We start from the raw sequence: 22,338 nt of genomic DNA, 5'->3' as shown, positions 1-22,338 counted from the left end.
CCCCAATCAGCAGGGATCTCTGTGTTTGTTTCTTTCTACTTATATATGAGAGTACAAAGGATGTGGTTTTAGTTCTTCTCTTTCAAATGTCCAGGTGTAGAGGTGGAAAATGAAACTAAACCAGGCGAGAGTAGGTGTAGTCCCTCCTCAACTGCAGTAGTCCTGATGGAGTTAGTGCTGCTTGGTGGAGATGGAGGTTTGTAGCCTCCTGGGGAGAGCTGAGAGGGAAGAGAATCTTGTTGCCATTAGAATGTAGTTCATAAGCAGGGACTAGAAATGACTCAGTTGGGGTGATTTTATCAATGGCCATATTTTCTTCAGGGTCCCTTAGTAGGAGCTCTTTGAAAAGGCAAAAATCAGAGTTTTAGATGCTAAGGAGGTAGATCATCTGTTCAAGTCCTTGCCACACAAACACAAGGACCTGAGTTCAAATCCCCAGAACCCACAAAACAATCTGGGTGCAATAGCATGTGGCTGTGATCCCAGAACTGCAGAGATAGGAAGATTTGGCTGCACTGGCAAGCTCCAGGTTTAGTGAGAGACCCTGTTTCAAAAAATAGTGGGAACTGCTTGAGGAAGATGCCAGGGTCAACCTCTGGTCTCGTCATGCATATGCATACACATGTATGCACACACACACACACACACACACACACACACACAGAGAAAGAGAGAGAGAGAGAGAGAGAGAGAGAGAGAGAGAGAGAGAGAGAACAGTTTCAAGTGTCCCCTATCATCCCATTTCAGGTTTTCTGTTTTAACAGTATTATCACAGTGCTGTGATCAAAATTCATTTCTTAAATTATTCTTGGTATGTAAGCAAATGGGCCTAATTTAAGAAAAAAAAATCAACATATTTCTGATAGTAGTTTTAGTGGAAACTTTGGAAAATTATTTTTATAAAGAAATTAGTAAAAGTCTAGACAAAACACAAAATAGAAGCCTTGACTACAACTCTCTTAAATTTTGTGCTCCAAAACTTCAAGTCCATAAATCTTTAGTGGATAGCTGTGTACATTTTTGGTTCATGAGTAGATAGCTGTGAGTACTGTCCAGATTAAGATAGGAATGTTTCTGGTATCCTAATAGGATCTCTTGTGCCTAGTGTCAGTTAATAGTCTCCATATCCTGACTTCTATCATGATGGACTAGTTTTTCCTCATGGCTACCTTCAGATATGTGGAATCACGCAGTAATCATGCATGTAACAAACCCAGTGTTACATGAGACTGCAGTTCTTTTCATTGCTATGTATTTTGCTCTATGAATGTAGACTTTCATTTACATTAGAAGTGGATATTTAAGTTTGTAGTGGGAAGTTGGCTTTCTTTGGAAACCAAGTTATGTTCTGTGAATGCATTTTTGTTCGGGTTTCAGGTTTGGGATGTTAGGCTGCTTCTTATTGTGCACAGCAGCTGACTGGGATTTGTCTTGTGCTCTAGGAGGGGCATGGTTTTGCCAGTTCAGAATAGTTTACGTTTGGAATTCTGGAAACTCTTTAGAGGATATAAATATGAGAGGTCTGGGAGGGACGGTGGCCTCTGCTGTCCCTCCTGCTGCTGTCCCCCCTGCTGCTGGTTGCTGGTGCTGCTGTCCCTGCTGCTGCTGTCCCTGCTGTTGTCCCCACTGGGGATCTTCCTGATGCTGGTTGCTGGTGCTGCTGTCCCTCCTGCTGCTGCTGTCCTTGCTGTTGTCCCCACTGCTGCTGTGCCCACTGTGGTTGTCCCCCAGCTGCTGGTTGCTGGTGCTGCTTTTCCTGGGTTGCTGGATTGCTGGTTGGAGATATCCTAAGGTTGAAGATTGACCTTGTCCCAAGTCCAAGAAACTTGACACCCTTAATCAGCAACAAGTAGTCTAAAGAATGCTATACCTCCTTTTTCCTCTAACCCTCTTTCTCACCTACCTAGTGCTGGGCTGTTGGAAGAGATTGGAGTAGAGAAGGGTGGTAGATATAGAAACCCAAATAAAGTAGGCACAAGGCCCTGCTACCTAAGTAATGTAGAGTTTTGAGTTCAAGTACTTAGTCTGGTATGTTCACTATTGGATATATCTTGGTGGACAAACTCTTCATTTCAGTTTGGCATATCCTGAGGAGTAGAGTTGCTAAGTTATAAAATATAAACAGCTTAATCTTCAATAGGCACTAGTAATTTTTTCCAAGAAATTTACTATGGCAAATTTGTACTTTAACTAGCAATGCATGAAGGGTTGAGCCAACAATTTAAAAAATGGTATTCAGTATAGAGTAGTTAATTTATTTTAATTAAAATTCTAAATCTATATGAAATATTATGACATGTCTAAAATATCACCCCAGAATCCCATTCTAATAAAAATTTCTTTTGTACACCAAGAAGTCTGATCCTTGCGTGGTATCCATCTTACAGGGGTGGTGAGTTAAGCAATCCCACGCTCAGGGCTCCACCGATGTCAATGAACTCAGAACCTCTAGGTGTTCCTGGGCTGTGCTTCATCTTAGGTCAGAGGCCAGGAGGCAGTGCACATCTGCCTAGGAACCCACCCCTGAGTCAGGTCTGACTGATGTCCCCTCAGTTCTTGTATATGAATGAGAGTGTAGTGGTGGGATAGTGCAGGGGTGCGGGGCTTCATTCCTTTTCACTGTCACCCCCTAGACTAGGCAGTTCAGAATGCTGAGCCCCTCACTCTGCTTCCTGCCAGACAGATCTGAGAGCCAAGCGCTTTATCCAGGGAGAAATTACCCTGTCCCAGGATGCTCAGAGGACAATGGTGGTCCTGATTTTCTAATCTTCTTCTTACATTATCTTGGAGATCTACCCAAGAACGTTACAGGAGGAGGACACCTGCAGCCATTCAAGTTGATTTTATTTGTGATCAGACACAGAAGTGACAAGGATGGAGTGTGGAGTGAAAGCCACACATTTAAATAGAACCCTTCATAGTCTTCATTATCCATTCGAGGTGTTTCTTTGAGAGGAAAGTATAGATACCAGGCCATCGGGGATCGCCACACTTCTTTCCACCAAAAGAGGTGATGCCTCGGAAAATATCATCACACAGCAGAGGGCTGCCAGAATCCCCCTGGGAAACAAGAGGGTGGGGTAAGCTGGCGTCAGAATGGATGGTGAAGAAGTTCTGTAGCACTTAATAGGCAGACCAGACCAGACTTCGCTGAAAATTACTACTTACAGCATCTAGATGGTAAGTAATATTTTAATACTTACAGATTAGTGAAAACAGAAATGAAAGCAGCATTACTTATTTTATTCACTGATGTTAAGATTATCTTTTTCCAGAAAGCAGGCCTTCTTGGTCATTTTTTTCACACGTTTATTAATAATCAAGGTGTGAATCAGGCAAAAGCAGCTGAAACACTTAGGTGATGGAAGCTGCTGTGTTTTCCGGTTCCTCTCACATATATTTATTTTCTCAGAGAAAGAAAACTGAAGTTCTCCTTTCAGGGAAGGCTTGGCTTTCTATCTGTGTGGAGTGTTGAGTTAGGTGAGACCTGTGGCCATCCCTGGGGAGATACCTTTCCTCCCTCTTACAGCATCTGCAATGGGCAGAGTCAGCAGCCAAGTCCTGGGCACTGAAAGACCAGGAAGCACCTCTGAGCTTCAGTGTTTCTGGGGCTGGTGTGAGGCAAGAGTGCCCTGAGAGGCTGCTGTGGCCTCTGAATGGTGCATGTGATTCCCTGAGGGAAAGTCAGGCTCCTGGGTGCCCTAAGGGAAGGCAGGACAGGGGAGGTGATGAGGGGAGGGGAAAATAATGAGGAAGGATGTGAAGGACAAATGCTATGCCTAAGCAGTTGGCTAATCTTGGTCCTGAACACAAGGCTATTTTCCTCTGACTCCTTTGACAACTCCCTGAAACTGCACATTGTCCTCACCTCAGGGTGACTCCGTGGAGTCTCTGGTTTCCCTTTTGGGGAGAATTGACTAAGAACTGAGGGTTTCAAACTTTGGCAAGTGTTCTTGCCTTTAATCAGGCCCTGTCCCTCCTGTTTTGATGGGCACAGGAGGGAGGGAAGCTTATCCATTCTTTGATGGGGGTCATGCCTGAGACTGTTTGCAAGGCTCAGTGCTAAGAAACTATGGGGTCCAGTCGCAGGATCCTGGGCAGATTTGGGAAAGACTGGCATTTCACACACAGCTACATCAATGGCTTTTGGGGCTTGTGGGGAGGTAGGAAACCCTGAAGGCTTTCCAGGAACGCTTTAGAATTTTATTTCTCTCCTTGTATCTCTACTTAGTAATGTAAGAAAAGTGAGGAACACCATATATATATATGGATGTATATCTTTGTATATGTGTATATATGTTTATATATATATATATATGTTAATATATAAAACAAAGTCAATGTAGAAGGCTGCCAGTGGCCTTACCATTAAATTCTTCATTTTAGTGACTTTGAAGCTGAGTGTGTCACTTTCTTACATACAGCCTACCAAATTTCAAAAAGATAGTAGAATGCTAGGTGTGGTAGTGTAAGCCTTTAGTCCCAGCACTTGGGAGGCAGAGATAGGTGGATCTCTGTAAGTTCCAGAACAGGCAGAGCTGTACAGTGGGACTCTCCCTGTCAACCAACCAACCAGCACAGCAGAACCCATAGAAGCCAATGCTCTGACAAGGGCAAGCTTGACATCACACCATGCACACCCACATGCCTTGCTTCAGTAGCTAACACACTCCAACTTTTTCACTTACATTGCACGAGTCCTTTCCACCACGGAGGTCCCCTGCACAAATCATGTTTAGTCCAATTACAGGATTAAAATTATAGTGTTTTGCATCATTGCAGATTTTTCTGTCTATGACAGTGATGTTGACTTCTCTCAGAGTATCAGAAGAAGATGACTTATTGTCAAATCTCCCCCACCCTGCTACTCGGCATCTGGTTCCTGGTTTCACATCATCCCCCTTTTTAGGTAAGTGAAGGATAGCCACATTTCTGTTAATTGTTGCTTTTTTCTTTAGCTGTAAGAAGAAAAACATAACTAGTTAAGAATATGGGATTAGTATTAATGTTTGAACTTCTTACCCTGTCCTCTGGGGCTCTTTTATTTGTACCAGGGAAGGGACTAGGGATAAACTCTCTCATGTACGTGATGAAACATATTCTGTGACTCAAAAGGACAACCAACGGTACATACCCGTACAAGTTGTAGATCCCCCTCAAGTGTATATTTGTCAAAGCATGGATAGGGAAATGCTTTCTTAACAGTGAATATCTGTTGTTCTGGCTCCTTATTGATTGAGTGAGCCCCAAGAATGACCTTAGATCTTTTTCCCCTGTAATAGAGACAACACTAGTTACTAGTTTAATCAGGGACTGGGCACAATATATATTGGACAACTTCATTACAGCATTTGTATATGAGCTCCTTTGGAGAAAATTGGTGTCTTGAAGGAATAAACCTGCTTTGAAGGATAAGGTGTTAGGACTCTGTTATCATCACTGCCTTAGCTTTATGTAGCTTTAACAAAACACTGTATGCTGGGTATGTAACAGAGAACAGATAGAGCTTTCTTGTGGCCCACAGCTTTGGAATTTGACAGTTCAGTGTCAGGTCAGCTTGACTTCCAATGGGGAATTGTGCCTGCTCTGTGTCAGCTCTTGGAGGTGGGAGGGATGGGGACATGTGAAGAGGATCAGCTGAGTGACAGAGGGAGTAAGACAGGGACCAGAGACTGAGCTCAAGCTCAACTTATAGCAAGCTACTCATGCTAAGTGACTGACTCTGAAGTCTTCATTCACCCTGTTACCAGAATGGAACCCCAACGATCTAGCTCTTTTAAAAGTCCCACTGTGTCTCCATATGATTACCCTAAGGACCAAGCTGCCAGCAAATGAACTTTAGAGAGGACAAATTACAGTCAAGCCATCACACCTGTCCTCATCTCCAACAGCTTATTTATGACAAGAAAACTGAGGTCTTAATTTTAAAAACAGCAAGTGAGAGAGGTTCCATTTCCAAGATGCAGACCTTGGGTTTGTTTGCATCTTTCCTCTCAGTGATTAGTCATGGTAGAGAGTTAGGATGCAAACCCTGGGAAGGGAAGCTCTCAAGAGGAGATCTATGGGTAAGAACAAGAGGCAGCTGGGAGTGTCAAAGCAGTTCCTGGCAGAGCTCTATGTAAAAGAACAAACTCAGATGGGAAAAATTCCAGAAACCGCTTAGCCCAGGACCCTGTGTGCATGCTGTGCAGGGCGAGAGTATTTCCTGATGTGTTTATGCTTATGACTCCTGTCATTCACAACCTGTTACACACCAAACCATGGGATGTTCACATCCCCCTTACTCCAGTATTCCAGCTGTGACTGGTCTCAAGACATCATAAATGTACACTCCATAGCATGATTTGATAACAGTGTTTTATAAATTGCATGGCCCAATAGCCATGATCCACATCTGGCTATGAAAGACTTGGGTGCATATCCAAAGAAGTGAATTTGTATCTGTAGTTGGCTTCAATTCGTTAGAAATTTTGTTGCCTTTGTAGAGTTGTGGCAAGAGCAGAGGCACTGGGGACAGTGTGACCAAGACAACAGTGGAGAGAAGGAACTTGGCAGAGAAGGACCAGAAACCCTTCTCTACTAGGGATTCACACAGCAAATGGAACATACTCAAGAGAAGTGGGAGAGGTGGATGCTATGTAATGATGCATGGAGTGTCTGGAGTATAGCAGCTGCTGGCATTTTAGCCTTACCTTAGCTCACTAGCTTATTAGTGCTTCGGAGTGATTCCTCTCCCCACCCCTTATAACCAGATTGATTTTATTTCCACCTAATAAACCCATTTATTATATTTTTAAAAAAATCTTAGATATGATGTATCCTGGTCATATTCACTCCTGTTCTTCCCCATTTCTTTCCAGATCTTCTACCTTCCTATATTGCAAGCCTATGATATCTGTCTCTCTCTCTCTCTCTCTCTCTCTCTCTCTCTCTCTCTCTCTCTCTCTCTCTCTCTGTGTGTGTGTGTGTGTGTGTGTGTGTGTCTTTCTCCCTGTGGATAGAACTTATGGACACTATATCCTCATTGACTTGACTCCTTGTGACAAATCTGGGCTTAACTTCCTTTCAGACCAAGGCAGGTTGTCAAAGACTTTCCCTATATATGAAAAAATAAGTGATTTTTCCATGTGTTAGCGAGATGCAGTCTTATTTATTACTATCTCTTTTCAATAGACTATATATCCAAAAGCATTTTAATCTCAAGAACTTACATGTTACAGTGGGCAGCGGTCAACACCCAGTTCTTTGCAATCAAAGCGCCAGCACAGAAGTTATTCGAACTAAGATTAAGTAGAGCCATATACCGTCTTGAGTGAGGAACAACCGTGTCTCCTCCAATGATTCTTTCACAGCCTCCTGTTCAACAGAAGAAGGCCAGCCTGGTCAGTGCCCACTCCTAATAGTCTCTCAAGAAAGCCACATTTCTGGGACAAGGCATGCTTTTTGAATTTGGAGAGAAATCAGCATCACCTTATATTTATACCAAATGTAGTCCTGAAGTCTCACCCTAAGTCTTGACCCTTTTGGGCTCCTGCTCTCACATCCACAGGAGCCTGCCACTGCTGGCCTGGGAACCTTTCAACTGGAGATCTGTCATAACTGTAGTCTCAGAGCTCAGGATTTGCTAAGGGCAGAGAGCTGTGCAGTGGTCAGCACCAGCAGTGCTTGCCATAGAGAAGTTTCTGGTGATTATCCAAGCTCGGCTGTCCCTACTCCCCTCTGGAGGAGCATGAATTGAAGCAGGGCAAGGAGTGGGTTTTTAGAAGCCTGTTGCTTTCCCTCTTTCACTCAGAGGCCATTCAAAAACACAGTATACAAGTTGATGTTTGTACCATTTAGCTGTGACCCTTCATGAAGACTTTGGTCACTGTGAGATTTCAGGTATCAAGAGCAGCACTCTCATCCACAAGTCAGGAGAATAACACAGGTTTTACCTCAGGTTCTCGTTCAATCCGCAGACCTAACATGGTTTAGTTAAAACCCGTTCCAAATGAACTATAAGGAGCAGAGGAACTATAAGTAGATAATCCACCTTAGCAGAACTTGCATGAACTGGGCCAGGCTAATAGATCCACTGTTAGAGAATGGGGAGATATAGAGGCACAAGGCAGGCATGGTTGATGGGAAAGGACCTCGTGTTCTGTGACAGAGCTTCCGGATTTCAACTTCTATGCAAAATATTCCTGGATTCTCCTAAAACCCTTCTGACCATTTTGGCTGAGTCTTATGTTTGCTTGAGTAGAGATCAACACTTCTTATTCCATAATGAAGTCCAACTACTGGCCCAAAGTATCAGTTGTAGACCTGGAACTTCTCATCAGGTTGAGGAGGGTGAGAGGCACGAAGAGAAAAGGCAGGGTTCACTTTCCATAAGGGAATTGGGAAGTCAGAATTTTAGGGTCCAGAAATAGAATGGTACAGAATCAAAGGGAATTTATCCACATCCCTAGTTTTCCTGGGGTGACTCTTACAAAGCTAGACTGCAAAGGACTATCTGTGGACATATTGATGAATTCAAGGAGATTCTCTTCTGTAGGGCTCTGTCTCTGAGCACACATGCTGGCCTGAGCAGTAGGGCCAGATTTCCACTATCAGCCTTAAAAAGATTGTGGTATGAATTAGAGCAGGTGGAAAGCTTTTAAAACCAGCAACTGCTCACCCCATTCAGAGTCAGATTTAGTACAATTTCTGAGGCAGGAGCTGTGCAGTTCAGACATTGTTTCAAAAGCCTGCCAGACTGTTCTGATAGTCCAGCATATGAAGTAGTGCTTTCTTGCTCCCTCCCTTCTGGGTCCACACAGCTCCTTCTGAACACGGAAAACAAAGTGTAATAGGAAAAGTTGTCTTTAGTGTGTACTTGAAGAAATTAAATAATTGGATTAAAAAGAAAACCCTCACAAAACCAAAATTCAATTATAAAGAAAGAAAGAGGAAAGAAAACCTGCTCTAATCTCATGGCTGAGGAGGACCTGGCATTTCTGAGTGCCTTCATGCTGTGCCATGGTGGTCATGTATCCACTTTTGGTCTCAAACATCTTTCAACCTTGTTTTAAAATTCCCTTTAATTGGTCGTCATAAGCTTAATCCTAGAACTTCTTTTAGATTCCTGTCTGCAACTCCTATCTCTAAAAGCTTTGTCTTGGGATAAATCATGGCAGTTTCCTTATTTGCCTGCCATTTTTACCCCATGCCAATCTTCCTACTAGATTCTTCAAGGAACATGGAGAACCTCACAGAAGCTGTTGTTCTTCCCGGGTCAGGGCAAGAACCACGATGGCATTCCCACCAGTGCATGGTACTTTCCTTCAGACAGGAATATTGGTTTCTATTCACTACATAGCAGGAACAGCTGAAGAGAAAATACTACAGCTCTCCCAAGCAGTCAGTGTGAGAGATCTTCCCCAGAGTCGGGAAGACTTGCCAGGAAAACACTAACCAAGAGAAATAGTGAGAAACTCCCCAGTCCTCATTAGCTTCTGCTGTCCAGCTCGGTTTTGTGTAACCCTCTTCAAAGCTGTCTGTACAGTAGTTGAAGAAAGAAAGGCTGAGATGCCTCATTTACCACTATTTCCTCTCTTGAAAGACAGGTTGATCTCCCAACTCAAGAGTATTTCTTTCATTTCTTTGCTCATCTCAAGTTGTCTTTTAAGGCAAAATTCAAGCTATAAATTGGCAGCAATCTCCATTTGTTTGTTCTGGTAGTTTTTGGAAAGAAAGTATGAATACATATTTTTTTCTTCTAAAACTACTAAAATTTAAAAAGGAATGGTAAGTGTTCCCAGGCTTTGGGTACTTTTTTAGTTATATGTAAGACACCATGGTGAAACCACCCCACACATCCATTCCATGATGGTTTTGATGAAAATAATAGGAGGCCGTCTTACCTTCAGGAATCAGCAAAAGAAAAAGGAGAGTAGCAAGAGATGGCACCCGGGGAACCCAGGTGTTCCTCATTGTTGCTCTCCCACCCCAATCAGCAGGGATCTCCGTGTTTGTTTCTTTCTACTTATATATGAGAGTACAAAGGATGTGGTTTTAGTTCTTCTCTTTCAAATGTCCAGGTGTAGAGCTGGAAAATGAAACTAAAATAGGCAAGAGTAGGCGTGGTCCCTCCTCACCTTCAGTAGTGCTGATGGAGTTAGTGCTGCTTGGTGGAGATGGAGGTTTGTAGCCTCCTGGGGAGAGCTGAGAGGGAAGAGAATCTTGTTTCCATTAGAATGTAGTTCATAAGCAGGGACTAGAAATGACTCAGTTGGGGTGTTTTTATCAATGGTCATATTTTCCTCAGGGTCCCTTAGTAGGAGCTCTTTGAAAAGGCAAAAATCAGAGTTTTAGATGCTAAGGAGGTAGATCATCTAGTCCTTGCCACACAAACACAAGGACCTGAGTTCAAATCCCCAGAACCCACCAAACAATCTGGGTGCAACAGCATGTGGCTGTGATCCCAGAACTGCAGAGATAGGAAGATTTGGCTGCACTGGCAAGCTCCAGGTTTAGTGAGAGACCCTGTTTCAAAAAATAGTGGGAAGTGCTTGAGGAAGATGCCAGGGTCAATCTCTGGTTTTGTCATGCATATGCATACACATGAATGCACACACACACACACACACACACACACACACAGAGAAAGAGAGAGAGAGAGAGAGAGAGAGAGAGAGAGAGAGAGAGAACAGTTTCAAGTGTCCCCCATCATCCCATTTCAGGTTTTCTGTTTTAACAGTATTATCACAGTGCTGTGATCAAAATTCATTTCTTAAATTATTCTTGGTATGTAAGCAAATGGGCCTAATTTAAGAAAAAAATCAACATATTTCTGATAGTAGTTTTAGTGGAAAGTTTGGAAAATTATTTTTATAAAGAAATTAGTAAAAGTCTAGACAAAACACAAAATAGAAGCCTTGACTACAACTCTCTTAAATTTTGTGCTCCAAAACTTCAAGTCCATAAATCTTTAGTGGATAGCTGTGTACATTTTTGGTTCATGAGTAGATAGCTGTGAGTACTGTCCAGATTAAGATACGAATGTTTCTGGTATCCTAAAAGGATCTCTTGTGCCTAGTGTCAGCTAATAGTCTCCATATCCTGACTTCTATCATGATGGACTAGTTTTTCCTCATGGCTACCTTCAGATATGTGGAAGCACGCAGTAATCATGCATGCAACAAACGCAGTGTTACATGAGACTGCAGTTCTTTTCATTGCTATGTATTTTGCTCTATGAATGTAGACTTTCTTTTACATTAGAAGTGGATATTTAAGTTTGTAGTGGGAAGTTGGCTTTCTTTGGAAACCAAGTTATGTTCCGTGAATGCATTTTTGTTCGGGTGTCAGGTTTGGGATGTTAGGCTGCTTCTTATTGTGCACAGCAGCTGACTGGGATTTGTCTTGTGCTCTAGGAGGGGCATGATTTTGCCAGCTGAGAAGAGTTTACCTTTGGAATTCTGGAAACTCTTTAGAGGGTATAAATATGAGAGGTCTGGGAGGGATGGTGGCCTCTGCTGTCCCTGCTGCTGCTGTCCCTGCTACTGCTGTCCCTCCTGCTGCTGTCCCCCCTGCTGCTGGTTGCTGGTGCTGCTATCCCTGCTGCTGCTGTCCCTGCTGTTGTCCCCACTGGGGCTCTTCCTGATGCTGGTTGCTGGTGCTGCTGTCCCTCCTGCTGCTGCTGTCCTTGCTGTTGTCCCCACTGCTGCTGTGCCCACTGTGGTTGTCCCCCAGCTGCTGGTTGATGGTGCTGCTTTTCCTGGGTTGCTGGATTGCTGGTTGGAGATATCCTAAGGTTGAAGATTGACCTTGTCCCAAGTCCAAGAAACTTGACACCCTTAATCAGCAACAAGTAGTCTAAAGAAAGCTATACCTCCTTTTTCCTCTAACCCTCTTTCTCACCTACCTAGTGCTGGGCTGTTGGAAGAGATTGGAGTAGAGAAGGGTGGTAGATATAGAAACCCAAATAAAGTAGGCACAAGGCCCTGCTACCTAAGTAATGTAGAGTTTTGAGTTTAAGTACTTAGTCTGGTATGTTCACTATTGGATATATCTTGGTGGACAAACTCTTCATTTCAGTTTGGCATATCCTGAGGAGTAGAGTTGCTAAGTTATAAAATATAAACAGCTTAATCTTCAATAGGCACTAGTAATTTTTTCCAAGAAATTTACTATGGCAAATATGTACTTTAACTAGCAATGCATGAAGGGTTGAACCAACAATTTAAAAAATGGTATTCAGTATAGAGTAGTTAATTTATTTTAATTAAAATTCTAAATCTATATGAAATATTATGACATGTCTAAAATATCACCCCAGAATCCCATTCTAATAAAAATTTCTTTTGTACACCAGGAAGTCTGATCCTTGCGTGGTATCCATCTTACAGGGGTGGTGAGTTAAGCAATCCCATGCTCAGGGCTCCACCGATGTCAATGAACTCAGAACCTCTAGGTGTTCCTGGGCTGTGCTTCATCTTAGGTCAGAGGCCAGGAGGCAGTGCACATCTGCCTAGGGAACCCACCCCTGAGTCAGGTCTGATTGATGTCCCCTCAGTTCTTGTATATGAATGAGAGTGTGGTGGTGGGATAGTGCAGGGGTGCGGGGCTTCATTCCTTTTCACTGTCACCCCCTAGACTAGGCAGTTCAGAATGCTGAGCCCCTCACTCTGCTTCCTGCCAGACAGATCTGAGAGCCAAGCACTTTATCCAGGGAGAAATTACCCTGTCCTAGGATGCTCGGAGGACACTGGTGGTCCTGATTTTCTAATCTTCTTCTTACATTATCTTGGAGATCTACCCAAGAACGTTACAGGAGGAGGACACCTGCAGCCATTCAAGTTGATTTTATTTGTGCTCAAACACAGAAGTGACAAGGATGGAGTGAAAGCCACACATTTAAACAGAACCCTTCATAGTCTTCATTATCCATTCGAGGTATTTCTTTGAGAGATATGTATAGACACCAGGCCATTGGCGTTCTCCACACTTCTTTCCACCAAAAGAGGTGATGCCTCGGAAAATATCATCACATAGCAGAGGGCTGCCAGAATCCCCCTGGGAAATGAAGAGGGTGGGGTAAACTGGGGTCAGAATGGGTGGTGAAGTTCTGTGGCACTTAATAGGCAGACCAGTTGAGACTTCGCTGAAAATTACTACTTTCAACATCTAGATGGTAAGTAATATTTTAATACTTACAGATTAGTGAAAACAGAAATGAAAGCAGTATTACTTATTTTATTCACTGATTTTAAGATTATCTTTTTCCAGAAAGCAGGCCTTCTTGGTCATTTTTTTTCACACGTTTATTAATAATCAAGGTGTGAAACAGGCAAAAGCAGCTGAAACACTTAGGTGATGGAAGCTGCTGTGTTTTCTGGTTCCTCTCACATATATTTATTTTCTCAGAGAAAGAAAACTGAAGTTCTCCTTTCAGGGAAGGCTTGGCTTTCTATCTGTGTGGAGTGTTGAGTTAGGTGAGACCTGTGGCCATCCCTGGGGAGATACCTTTCCTCCCTCTTACAGCATCTGCAATGGGCAGAGTCAGCAGCCAAGTCCTGGGCACTGAAAGACCAGGAAGCACCTCTGAGCTTCAGTGTTTCTGGGGCTGGTGTGAGGCAAGAGTGCCCTGAGAGGCTGCTGTGGCCTCTGAATGGTGCATGTGATTCCCTGAGGGAAAGTCAGGCTCCTGGGTGCCCTAAGGGAAGGCAGGACAGGGGAGGTGATGAGGGGAGGGGAAAATAAAGAGGAAGGATATGAAGGACAAATGCTATGCCTTTTTAGCAGTTGGCTAGTCTTGGTCCTGAACACAAGGCCTAGTTCCTCTGACTCCTCTGACAACTCCCTGATAACTGCACATTGTCCTCACCTCAGGGTGACTCCATGGAGTCTCTGGTTTCCCTTTCGGGGAGAATTGACTAAGAACTGAGGGTTTCAAACTTTTGCCAAGTGTTCTTGCCTTTAATCAGGGCCTGTCTGTCCTGTTTTTGGGGACATGGGAGGGAGGGAGGCTTATCCATTCTCTGATGGGGGTCATGCCTGAGACTGTTTGCAAGGCTCAGTGCTTAGAAACTATGGGGTCCAGGCCCAGGATCCTGGGCAGATTTGGGAAAGACTGGCATTTCACACACAGCTACATCAATGGCTTTTGGGGCTTGTGGGGAGGTAGGAAACCGAAGGCTTTCCAGGAACGCTTTAGAATTTTATTTCTCTCGTTTGTATCTCTATTTAGTAATATAAGAAAAGTGAGGAACACCATATATATATGGATGTATATGTTTGTATGTGTGTATATATGTTTTTAAAAATATATATATATGTAAATATATAAAACAAAGTCAATTAGAAGGCTGCCAGTGGCCTTAGCAGTGAACTCTTCATTTTAGTGACTTTGGAGCTGAGTGTGTCACTTTCTTACGTACAGCCTACCTAATGTCAAAAAGCATAGTAGAAGGCTTGGTGTGGTAGTGTAAGACTTTAGTCCCAACACTTGGGAGGCAGAGATAGGTGGATCTCTGTAAGTTCCAGAACAGGCAGAGCTGTACAGTGGGACTCTCCCTGTCAACTAACCAACCAGCACAGCAGAACCCATAGAAGCCAATGCTCTGACAAGGCCAAGCTTGACATCACACCATGCACACCCACATGCCTTGCTTCAGTAGCTAACACACTCCATCTTGTTTCACTTACATTGCATGAGTCCTTTCCACCATGGGGGTCCCCTGCACAAATCATGTTTGGTTTAATTTCAGGATGCAAATTATAGTGTTTTACATCATTGCAGACTTTTCTGTCTATGACAGTGATGTTGACTTCTCTCAGAGTATCAGAGGGAGGTGACTTATTGTCAAATCTCCCCCACCCTGCTACTCGGCATCTGGTTCCTGGTTTCAAATCATCCCCCTTTTTAGGTAAGTGAAGGATAGCCACATTTCTGTTAATTTTTGCTTTTTTCTTTAGCTGTAGGGAGAAAAACATAACTAGTTAAGAATATGGGATTAGTATTAATGTTTGAACTTCTTACCCAGTCCTCTGGGGCTCTTTTATTTGTACCAGGGAAGGGACTAGGGATAAACTCTCTCATGTATGTGGTGAAACATATTCTGTGACTCAAAAGACAACCAACGGTACATACCCGTACAAGTTGTAGATCCCCCTCATGTGTATCTTGGTCATAGCATGGATAGGGAAATGCTTTCTTAACAGTGAGTATCTGTTGTTCTGGCTCCTTCTTTTGTGAGTGAGCCCCAAGAATGACCTCAGATCTCTTTTCCCTGTAATAGATACAACACAAGTTACTACTTTAATTAGGGACTGGGCATAATATATTTTGGACATCTTCATTACCGCATTTGTATATATGCTCCTTTTGGAGAAAATTGGTGTCTTAAAAGATTAAACCTGCTTTGAAGGATAAGGTGTTTAGGACTCTGTTATCATCACTGCCTTAGCTTTATGTAGCTTTAACAAAACACTGTACGCTGGGTATGTAACAGAGAACAGATAGAGCTTTCTTGTGGCTCACAGCTTTGGAATTGGACAGTTCAGTGTCAGGTCAGCTTGACTTCCAATGGAGACTTGTGCCTGCTCTGTGTCAGCTCTTGGAGGTGGGAGGGATGGGGACATGTGAAGAGGATCAGCTGAGTGACAGAGGGAGCAAGACAGGAACCAGAGACTGAGCTCAAGCTCAACTTATAGCAAGCTACTCACGCTAACCGACTGACTCTGAAGTCTTCCTTCACCCTGTTACCAGAATGGAACCCCAATGATCTAGCTCTTTTAAAGTCCCACTGCCTCTCCATATGATTATCCTAGGGACCAAGCTTCCAGCAAATGAACTTTAGAGCGGACAAATGACATTCAAGCCATCAGACCTGTCTCATTTCCAACAGCTTACTCATGACACAAAAACTGAGGTCTTAATTTTAAAAACAGCAAATGAGAGAGGTTCCATTTCCAAGATGCAGACCTTGGGTTTGTTTGCATCTTTCCTCTCTGTGATTAGCCATGGTAGAGAGTTAGGATGCAAACCCTGGGAAGGGAAGCTCTCAGGAGGAGATCCATGGGTAAGAACAAGAGGCAGCTGGGAGTGGTAAAGCAGTTCCTGGCAGAGCTCTATGTAAAAGAACAAACTCAGATGGGAAAACTTCCAGACACTGCTTAGCACAGGACCCTGTGTGCATGCTGTGCAGGGTGAGAGTATTTCCTGATGTGTTTATGCTTATGACTCCTGTCATTCACAACCTGTTACACACCAAACCATGTGATGTTCACATCCCCCTTTCTCCAGTATTCCAGCTGAGACTGGTCTCAAGACATCATAAATGTACTCTCCATAGCATGATTTGATAACAGTGTGGCCCAATAGCCATGAGCCACATCTGGCTATGAAAGACTTGGGTGCATAAGCAAAGAAGTGAATTTGTAGCTATAGTTGGCTTCAATTAGTTAGAACTTTTGTTGCCTTTGTAGTGTTGTGGCAAGAGCAGAGGCACTGGGGACAGTGTCACCAACACAACAGAGGAGAGAAGCAACTTGGCAGAGAAGGACCAGGAATCCTTCTCTACACAGGATTCACACAGCAAATGGAAGATGCTCAAGAGAAGTGGGAGAGGTGGATGCTATGTAATGATGCATGGAGTGTCTGGAGTATAGCAGCTGCTGGCATTTTAGCCTTACCTTAGCTCACTAGCCTATTAGTGCTTGGGAGTGATTCCTCTCCCCCTTTATAAGATAACCAGACTGATTTTATTTCCACTTAATAAACCCATTTATTATCTTTTAAAAAATCTTAGATATGATGTATCCTGGTCATATTCACTCTTGTTCTATCCCATTTCTTTTGAGATTTACTCTACTACCTCCCTATACCAACAACCCTGTCTCTTTATCTCTCTCTATCTCTCTTTCTCTCTCCCTCTCTGTCCCCCCACGCCCTGTGGATAGAACTTATGAACACTATATCTTCATTGGCTTGACTCCTGGTGACAAATATGGGCTTAACCTCCTTTCAGATCAAGGCAGGTTGTCAAAGACTTCCCTTATATATGAAAAAATAAGTAGTTTTTCCATGTGTTAGCGAGATGCAGTCTTATTATGATTATCTCTTTTCAATAGACTATGTATCCAAAAGCATTTTAATCTCAAGAACTTACACGTTACAGTGGGCAGCAGTCAAAACCCAGTTCTTTGCAATCAAAGCGCCAGCACAGATGTTATTCGAACTAAGTTTAAGTAGAGCCATATAAGGTCTTGAGTGAGGAACAACCGTGTCTCCTCCAATGATTCTTTCACAGCCTCCTGTTCAACAGAAGAAGGCCAGCCTGGTCAGTGCCCACTCCTAATAGTCTCTCAAGAAAGCCACATTTCTGGGACAAGGCATGCTTTTTGAATTTGGAGAGAATTTGGCATCACCTTATATTTATACCAAATGTAGTCCTGAAGTCTCACCCTAAGTCTTGACCCTTTTGGGCTCCTGCTCTCACATCCACAGGAGCCTGCCACTGCTAGCTTGGGGACCTTTCAGTTGGAGTTCTGTCATAACTGCAGTCTCAGAGCTCAGGATTTGCAAAGGGCAGAGAGCTGTGCAGTGGTCAGCACCAGCAGTGGTTGCTGTAGAGGAGCTGCTGGTGATTACACAAGCTCGGCTTCCCTACTCCCCTCTGGATGAGTGTGAATTGAAGCAGGGCAAGGAGTGGGTTTTTAGAAGCCTGTTGCTTTCCCCCTTTCACTCAGAGGCCGTTCAAAAACACAGTGTACAAGTTGATGTTTGTACCTTTTAGCTGTGACCCTTCATGAAGACTTTGGTCACTGTGAGATTTCAGGTATCAAGAGCAGCACTCTCATCCACAAGTCAGGAGAATAACACAGGGAGAGGACCACATGTTCTATGACAGATCAGGTTGAGGAGGGTGAGAGGCAGGAAGAGAGAAGGCAGGGTTCACTTTCCATAAGGGAATTGGGAAGGCAGAATTTTAGGCTCCAGAAATAGAATGGTACAGAATCAAAGGGAATTTATCTACATCCCTAGTTTTCCTGGGGTGACTCTTACAAAGCTAGACTGCAAAGGACTATCTGTGGACATATTGATGAATTCAAGGAGATTCTCTTCTGTAGGGTTCTGTCTCTGAGCACACATGCTGGCCTGAGCAGTAGGGCCAGATTTCCACTATCAGCCTTAAAAAGATTGTGGTATGAATTAGAGCAGGTAGAAAGCTTTTAAAACCAGCAACTGCTCACCCCATTCAGAGTCAGATTTAGTAGAATTTCTGAGGCAGGAGCTGTGCTGTTCAGACATTGTTTCAAAAGCCTGCCAGACTGTTCTGATAGTCCAGCATATGAAGTAGTGCTTTCTTGCTCCCTCCCTTCTGGGTCCACACAGCTCCTTCTGAACACGGAAAACAAAGTGTAATAGGAAAAGTTGTCCTCAGTGTTTACTTGAAGAACTTAAATAATTGGATTAAAAAGAAATCCCTCAGAAACCAAAATTCAATTATACAAAAATAAAGAGGAAAGAAAACCTGCTCTAATCTCATGGCTCTGCCATGCTGGTCATATGTCCACTTTTGGTCTCAAACATCTTTCAACCTTGTGTTAAAATTCCCTTTCATTGTTAGCCACATGCTTAATCCTAGACTTCTTTTAGATTCCTGTCTGCAACTCCTACCTCTAAAAGCTTATGTGTCCTGGGATTAAATCATGGCTTTTTCCATATTTTCCTCTCATTTTTACCCCACACCAATCTTCCTACTAGATTCTTCAAGGAACATGGAGAACCTCACAGAAGCTGTTGTTCTTCCCGGGTCAGGGCAAGAACCCTGATGGCATTCCCACCAGTGCATGGTCCTTTCCATCAGACAGGAATATTGGTTCCTAGTCACTACATAGCAGGAACAGCTGAAGAGAAAATACTACAGCTCTCCCAAGCAGTCAGTGTGAGAGATCTTCCCCAGAGTCAGGAAGACTTGCCAGGAAAACACTAACCAAGAGAAATAGTGAGAAACTCCCCACAGTCCTCATTAGCTTCTGCTGTCCAGCTCTGCTAGGTGTAACCCTCTTCAAAGCTGTCTCCACAGTAGTCAAAGAAAGAAAGGCTGAGATTCCTCATTTACCACTATTTCCTCTCTTGAAAGACAGGTTGATCTCACAACTCAAGAGTATTTCATTCATTTTTTTGCTCATCTCAAGTTGTCTTTTAAGGCTAAATTCAGGGTATAAATTTGCAGGAATCTCCATTGGTGGTTCTGCTAACTTTTGGAAAGAAACTATGAATACATATTTTTTTCCTCTAAAACTACTAAAATATAAAAAGGAATGGTAAGTGTTCCCAGGCTTTGGGTACTCTCAGTTATACTTAAGACACCATGGTGAAAGCACCACACACATCCATTCCATGATGGTTTTGATGAAAATGACACGAGACTGTCTTACCTTCAGGAATCAGCAGAAGTAAAAGGAGAGTAGCAAGAGATGGCATCCGGGGACCACAGGCATTCCTCATCGTGGCTCTCCCACCCCAATCAGCAGGGATCTCTGTGTTTGTTTCTTTCTACTTATATATGAGCGTTCAAAGGATGTGGTTTTAGTTCTCTTTCAAATGTCCAGGTGTAGAGCTGGAAAATGAAACTAAAATAGGGAGAGTAGGTGTGGTCCCTCCTCACCTGTAGTAGTCCTGATGGAGTTAGTGCTGCCTGGTGAAGATGGAGGTTTGTAGCCTCCTAGGGAGAGCTGAGATGAAAGAGAATCTTGTTGCCATTAGAATTAGTTCATAAGCAGGGACTAGAAATGACTCAGTTGGGGTGTTTTTATCAATGGCCATATTTTCTTCAGGGTCCCTTAATAGGAACTTGTTGAAAAGGCAAAAATCAGAGTTTTAGATGCTAAGGAGGTAGATCATCTGTTCAAGTCCTTGCCACACAAACACAAGGACCTGAGTTCAAATCCCCAGAATCCACAAAACAATCTGGGTGTAATAGCATGTGGCTGTGATCCCAGAACTGCAGAGATAGGAAGATCTGGCTGCACTGGCAAGCTCCAGGTTTAGTGAGAGACCCTGTCTCAAAAAATAGTGGGAAGTGCTTGAGGAAGATGCCAGGGTCAATCTCTGGTCTACTCATGCATATGCATACACATGTATACACACCCACGCACACCCACACACACACTTGGAATTAAAAAAAAGTCCTAAAATTGGTCAAAAAGTACTTTTCTTTTTAGCTATTTTCTTGGGTTATAAGAATAGTTAAGACAAATACAAGGAGAGGTCTAGAGGGACATTTATGGACAGTAGTTCATGCCGTAATAATAAAGCGCATGTAATCAAGGATAGGTTAATTTGTCCCAGCATTAGGGACAGTTGCTTTCTTGAAACAGACAGCCTCCATGGCCTGTCTCTGCAGGACAGTGCTGACTTGGTTTCTAGTAGTCTTGAGCTTTCTATCTGAGTAGAGGAAGTGGTCTCTACCGTGAGACACAGGACTGGCTATATGTTTGTTCCACGAGCATGTCTGGTGTTAAGCCCCTCATCCCCACAGTTTACACCTTGTGGCTTCAGACCAAGTGAGTACTTCTTCAGAAACCATGTGACTTTAGAAGGGCCCCCTGCTGAGACACCTGTGGTTCTTTGTCCCACATTATCATTTGGTCATTATCACGCCATCATTGTCGGGAACATCGGTGAGATAGCATGAGATCATGAGTTAGCATGCTTCTGGTTCTCATGAATAATTTTCTTGTCAGTTTTTTTTTTCCTTTTACAAATTCACACTTGCACCAAATGAAAAGGGGGGAAGATTGTCAGTTTTGTTTATATATAACTGTGGTCATGTTTTCTCCATTTTTTCTGACTTTTAAAAATTATTATTATGGTATATTTTATATATATGTATTTAAATTTAATTTTATTTGTAACTCATTTTTTACACTCCATATTCCATTCTCTGCCACACCCCATCCACCATCCGGCTGCTCCACATCCCACACCTTCTCCCAACCCCACCCCATCTCCATGTGGATGCCTCCACCCCCCATCCCACCTGACCTGTAAACTCCCTGGGGCCTCCAGTTTCTGGAGAGTTAGGTGCATCATCTTTGAAGGAACACAGACCTGGAGGTATGTGTGTTGGGGGCCTCATATCAGCTGGTGTATGTTGCCTGGTTGATGGTTCAGTGTTTGAGAGACCTCAGGGGTCCAGATTAATTGAGACTGCTGGTCCTCCTACAGGATCGCCCTCTTCCTCAGCTTCTTTCAGCCTTCCCTAACTCAACAACAGGGGTCAGCAGGCTCTGTCCATTGGTTGGGTGCAAATACCTGCATCTGACTCTTTCAGCTGCTTGTTGGGTCTTTTAGGGGGCAGTCATGATAGATCCCTTTTTGTGAGCTCTCCATAGCATCAGTAATAGTTTCTGACCCTGGGACCTCCCCTTGAGCTGGATCCCACTTTGGGCCTGCTGCTGGACCTTCTTTTCCTCAGACTCCTCTCCATTTCCATCCCTGTAATTCTTTCAGACTGAGACAATGATGGGTTAGAGGTGTGACTGTGGGATGGCAACCCCGTCCCTCACTTGATGCCTTGTCTTCCTGCTGGAAGTGGGCTCTATAAGTTCCCTCTCCCTACTGGCATTTCATCAAAGGCCCTTCCCTATGAGTCATGGGAGTCTCTCACCTTCCAGGTCTCTGGTGAATTCTAGTGGGGGTAGGGGGGTGGGGGGCAACCTCCTATTTCCTGAGGTTGCCTGTTTACATTCTTTCTGCTGGCCCTCAGGGCTTCAGTTCTTTTCCCTCACCCAATACCAGATCAGGTTCCCCTCTACCCCCACCCCCACACTTCCCCTCCCTCCCTCCCTCCCTCCCTCCCTCCCTCCCTCCCTCCCTCCCTCCCTCCCTCCCCACTTGTGATTGCTTTCTTCTCTCTCCCAAGTGGGACTGAGATGTCCTCACTTGGGCACTTCAGCTTGTTGAGCCTTTTGAATTCTGTGGATTGTAGCTTGTGTATTCTGTATGTTTTTTTGTCTTTTCTTTTCTTTTTGGCTAATATCCACTTATTAGTGAGTACCTACCATGCATGTTCTTTTGGGTCTGAGTTACCTCACTCAGGATGATATTTTCTAGTTCCATCCATCTGCCTGCAAAAGTCAGGATGTCCTTGTTCTTAACAGCTGAGTAGTATTCCAGTGTGTAAATAAACCACATTTTCAGTATCCATTCTTCTGTCGTAGCTTCTGGCTATCACAAATAAGGCTGCTATGAACAGTAGTGGAACTCGTGCCCCTTTGGCATGGTGGGGCATCTTTTGGGTATTCTGAGGAACCTCCAGATTGATTTCCAGAGTGATTGTATAAGTTTGCAATCCCATCAGC

The 22,338-nt window shown here is 43.6% G+C and overlaps 2 protein-coding genes across 2 annotated transcripts; both read right to left on the bottom strand.

The window, feature by feature from the left end:
- Window positions 1–2,898: 2,898 nt before the first annotated feature.
- On the bottom strand, window positions 2,899–9,954 carry LOC110307744 (granzyme A-like). The gene is made up of 5 exons (XM_085831314.1): window positions 9,885–9,954; window positions 7,212–7,356; window positions 5,135–5,273; window positions 4,689–4,958; window positions 2,899–3,060 (listed from the first exon to the last, which is right to left on the bottom strand). The coding sequence occupies exons 1-5, from the start codon at window positions 9,952–9,954 to the stop codon at window positions 2,902–2,904; spliced, it is 783 nt and encodes a 260-aa protein (XP_085687440.1). The 3' UTR covers window positions 2,899–2,901.
- A 2,925-nt stretch (window positions 9,955–12,879) lies between these two features.
- On the bottom strand, window positions 12,880–19,480 carry LOC147000853 (granzyme A-like). The gene is made up of 5 exons (XM_085831313.1): window positions 19,411–19,480; window positions 17,136–17,280; window positions 15,116–15,254; window positions 14,671–14,940; window positions 12,880–13,038 (listed from the first exon to the last, which is right to left on the bottom strand). Exons 1-5 carry the CDS (start codon window positions 19,478–19,480, stop codon window positions 12,880–12,882), a joined length of 783 nt encoding a protein of 260 aa, XP_085687439.1.
- Between the last annotated feature and the right edge of the window lie 2,858 nt (window positions 19,481–22,338).

The sequence above is a fragment of the Mus caroli genome, unplaced genomic scaffold (assembly GCF_978045245.1).
Source record: "Mus caroli unplaced genomic scaffold, Mus_caroli_1 scaffold_15, whole genome shotgun sequence".
NCBI classification, from domain to species: domain Eukaryota; kingdom Metazoa; phylum Chordata; class Mammalia; order Rodentia; family Muridae; genus Mus; species Mus caroli.
The sequence above is the reverse complement of the archived record's forward strand: the minus strand, read 5'-3'. Positions and strand labels throughout refer to the sequence as shown.

What these genes read in the sequence shown, in the direction of transcription:
- LOC110307744 (XM_085831314.1), bottom strand. Translation starts at nt 9,954, where the DNA reads ATGAGGAACACCTGGGTTCCCCGGGTGCCATCTCTTGCTACTCTCCTT. An exon ending in ACCGCTGCCCACTGTAACAT is followed by an intron (nt 5,274 to 7,211) that starts GTAAGTTCTTGA and finishes TCTCTATTACAG; the next exon opens with GGGAAAAAGATCTAAGGTCA. An exon ending in GTGGAAAGGACTCGTGCAAT is followed by an intron (nt 3,061 to 4,688) that starts GTAAGTGAAAAA and finishes CTTGTTTCCCAG; the next exon opens with GGGGATTCTGGCAGCCCTCT.
- LOC147000853 (XM_085831313.1), bottom strand. Translation starts at nt 19,480, where the DNA reads ATGAGGAATGCCTGTGGTCCCCGGATGCCATCTCTTGCTACTCTCCTT. An exon ending in GGGATCTACAACTTGTACGG is followed by an intron (nt 14,941 to 15,115) that starts GTATGTACCGTT and finishes TTCTCCCTACAG; the next exon opens with CTAAAGAAAAAAGCAAAAAT. An exon ending in GTGGAAAGGACTCATGCAAT is followed by an intron (nt 13,039 to 14,670) that starts GTAAGTGAAACA and finishes TTCATTTCCCAG; the next exon opens with GGGGATTCTGGCAGCCCTCT.